We start from the raw sequence: 3,596 nt of genomic DNA on the forward strand, positions 1-3,596 counted from the left end.
GTATGGAACATTCTATTTTGAACACATCTATAACTTATGGCTCTAAAAACATGTTTAAATAAATTATTTCTGTTTGATAGAGTAATTAAAAGAAACCTTTGGAGGAACATGGTTCCATACCACTTTTTGTTTTATTTTGTTCCGTTTTGTTCCCTATGTCTCTAGGGTGTTGTAAATGGAACCATCAAATGTGCATCATTTTGGTTTAGCAAATTGAGGGATGATGCTAGTTTTTAATTAATTTAAATTTATAATGAATATTTATTGATTCAGTTTTACTGCATCAAACTTATAGGGAATTGATTTTCTAAAATTGTTTCCCAGAACACTGCAAGATGTTTATTTTATGGTCATGAACTAATCTACTGTGTCAAGAAGTACTGGGAATATGTACTTTTGAAACAGTAAGTTGGACACAGCCAACTGGAAAACGAAAGACACATAACCATGTCTGTGGTCTTTATGCAACAGTTTCACCAAGGCCTCTCTTACTCCAAATATTCTTCCCTCCAGTTCCTTTGTTGTTGAAGCGGGATCCATGCCACTTAGATCAACACCACTCAGCTCCCATCCTCACTCGCCTCACTACCCTGTCTCCAGTGTCAGAGCTCCCCTGTTGATTACCAACAATTTAGCATTTCAAAAATACAAACCTGACCATATCACTGCTGTTTGTACAACTCTGGGTCACAGAAGGTCAAGAAATGAGTCTATAAAGTAAGGCAAGAAAGGAGGAGCTATTGGAGCAGTTAACTCTCCTGCCTGGGAATCTGTCTGACCTTTGTTGACCCGGTTTCTTTTCTTTGTCCTTGAGTGAGTTCCTCTGGCCCCAGCCACCTAAATTCATCCAAGGGTAATGTCTGCTCACCATTCAACACTGAATTCCAGGGTCTGCTCTCAACCTTTTGTTTACAAAATTTACATGTCACAGACAGAACTGATGCATCTTTATGAGCTGTAACTTTTCTGCATAAATATCAAGTCATACCATGTATTTAATTGAACCTATTTGCATATAAAACTGTAGGTTCAAATTCCTTGGGAACAGCAACCATATAGCATTCAGATTTTAATCTCATTTAGCTATTATTTTGGGTTATAACATAGCATAGGGGATACTCATTAAATATTTGAATAAATGAGTTTGGATATTTGATATCCTGTCTCTCTTTCTTTGTGTGGTAAATTACATACTTCAAAACTCAGCTCAGATAGCACCTCATGGAAGGAAACTCCCCTAAGCTTTTCTGCCATTCAGAGTTTATAGTTTTCCCTCTGTCCCTTATGAAATTCTGCATTCTAAACCTACCACCTGGTAAGGACAATTAACCTCTCCGATAGATGCCTCCAGGGTTGGACCACATGAAATAATCTAGCCCGAACAAAGGTGGGCAGAGAGAGGATGGTCTCAGTAATAATTAGCCACGTTGAAATGAGCACGTTTTCTAGACATTATGTCATTTACATTGTCACCAAACAGAAGACAAACTCAAAAGGGGGGTGACTGATATTTTAACTGTTTATGTGGAATAATTACATATTTACATATGAATAGCATGACCAAGAATGGTAAAAGCAACAGCCACATACTCTTTACCCAGACTCACCACTTACTGACTTTGTACCATTTTGCTTCACCATTCCTCCCCATTAAATCAATTACATAGCATCTCATGACCTTTTTCCTTTAAATACTTTTATTATGTGTTTCCTAAGAATATAGATATTCATCTATAAAGTCATAGTGTAGTTATCAACTTTAGTACATGTAACAGCAATACAGTATGATTATATAATACATTTTGAACGAAGAAAGATTCAAAAATTGAAGAGTTTTCTTGTACAGGAAAGGAATTCTTTTTTTTAACATTTTTTATTGATTTATAATCATTTTACAATGTTGTGTCAAATTCCAATGTAGAGCACAATTTTTCAGTTATACATGAACATATATATATTCATTGTCACATTTTTTTCTCTGTGAGCTACCATTAGATCTTGTGTATATTTCCCTGTGCTATACAGTATAATCTTGTTTATCTATTCTACATTTTGAAATCCCAGACTATCCCTTCCCACCCCCCGCCCCCTTGGCAACCACAAGTTTGTATTCTATGTCTATGAGTCTGTTTCTGTTTTGTATCTATGCTTTGTTTGTTAGTTAGTTTGTTTGTTTTTTAAAAGAGGGGTGAAAATGAGATGAGACACCATGGTATGAAAGTCTGAGGATTAATGTTGGCATAGGATTCTAAACTTGTGATGTGTAGGGAGAAGGAAAAATACATTAATATCAAAGTTTCTTACTTTACAGTTTCTTGAAAGCTCCCATTCAACATTTTCTTCAGAGCTCCCATAACATCCTTATTCCTCAGACTGTAGATTAAAGGGTTTAGCACAGGAGTGAGTATGGTGTAAAAGACAGATACCATCATGTCCTTCTCAGGGCTGTGGTAGGAGCTGGGGAGCATGTAGGTATAAACGGCAGTCCCGTAGAAGAGGATGACCACAGTCATGTGGGAAGAGCATGTGGCAAAGGCCTTCTTCCGGGCCTCTGCTGAGTTCATCCTGTGGATGGTGAGGAGGATAAAATAGTAGGAGCCTGAAATGACTGTCACAGGGATGAGGAGCATGAGGACACAGCACAAGTACATGAAAATCTCATAGAGGGAGGTGTCTGAGCAGGAGAGCTTTAATACAGCAGGGACCTCACAGAAGAAATGATGGATCACCCGGGATCTGCAGAAGGGAAACATCATGGTGATGGGAGTAAACAAGAAGCCATCCACCGAGCCCAGAAACCAGCAGCCAGATGCCAGAGAGAGACACACCCTATGGTTCATGAAAACAGGGTAATGGAGAGGATGGCAGATGGCCACGTAGCGATCATAGGCCATGGAGGCTAGAAGGAAAAACTCTGAACCTGCTAGGGTCACATAGAGGAACATCTGCATCCCGCATTCAGGGGCTGAGATCTTATTCACACCCAAGACTTGGTCCATGAGCATCTTGGGCATGGTGACGGAAATGTACATCACATCCATGAGAGACAACTGGCTGATGAAAAAGTACATGGGGGTGTGGAGGTGGGTGCTGGAGTGTATCAGAAAGATCAGGATGCTGTTTCCAGACAAGGCCATCAGGAAAATCACAAAAATGACCGCACAAAGGAGAGCTGGGTGCTCTGTCTGGCTGAAGAGTCCCACCAGGATGAAACCTGACATGTCAGTGTGGTTGGTCATCCAGGTGCTGTTCTCCATGAGGTTCCCCCTGGACCACCGAAGAGAGCTTTGAAGTTAATGGATCCTCAAAGGAAGCTACCCATTGAAATGAATAGTTACTGACTGTGTGTGTATGTGTGTGTGTGTGTATGTGTGTGTGTGTGTGTGTGAATCAACCCAGTTGTGCTAACAGGAGGAAATCCCATTGTTCTGTATACATGGAGATTTAAAATTACCTGTAAGTCTATGAATTATCAGAAAACTAGGGGCAGAAGAATTGAGATTATCTGATGATGAAATGCTTTTCATGGAGAAAAATTGACATTTGCATAGTCACTGGCCTATGAAAACACACCAAAAAAGTGAATTATTTTAAGA

The 3,596-nt window shown here is 39.4% G+C and overlaps 1 protein-coding gene across 1 annotated transcript; it reads right to left on the bottom strand.

Annotated features, from left to right (window-relative positions):
• Positions 1 to 2,300: 2,300 nt before the first annotated feature.
• On the bottom strand, positions 2,301 to 3,257 carry LOC140689234 (olfactory receptor 2T29-like). The gene has a single exon (XM_072949469.1). It carries the CDS (start codon positions 3,255 to 3,257, stop codon positions 2,301 to 2,303), a length of 957 nt encoding a protein of 318 aa, XP_072805570.1.
• Positions 3,258 to 3,596: the final 339 nt, after the last annotated feature.

The sequence above is a fragment of the Vicugna pacos genome, chromosome 3 (assembly GCF_048564905.1).
Source record: "Vicugna pacos chromosome 3, VicPac4, whole genome shotgun sequence".
NCBI classification, from domain to species: Eukaryota; Metazoa; Chordata; class Mammalia; order Artiodactyla; family Camelidae; genus Vicugna; species Vicugna pacos.

Coding starts and splice junctions, on each gene's coding strand:
- LOC140689234 (XM_072949469.1), bottom strand. CDS start 3,257: ATGGAGAACAGCACCTGGATGACCAACCACACTGACATGTCAGGTTTC.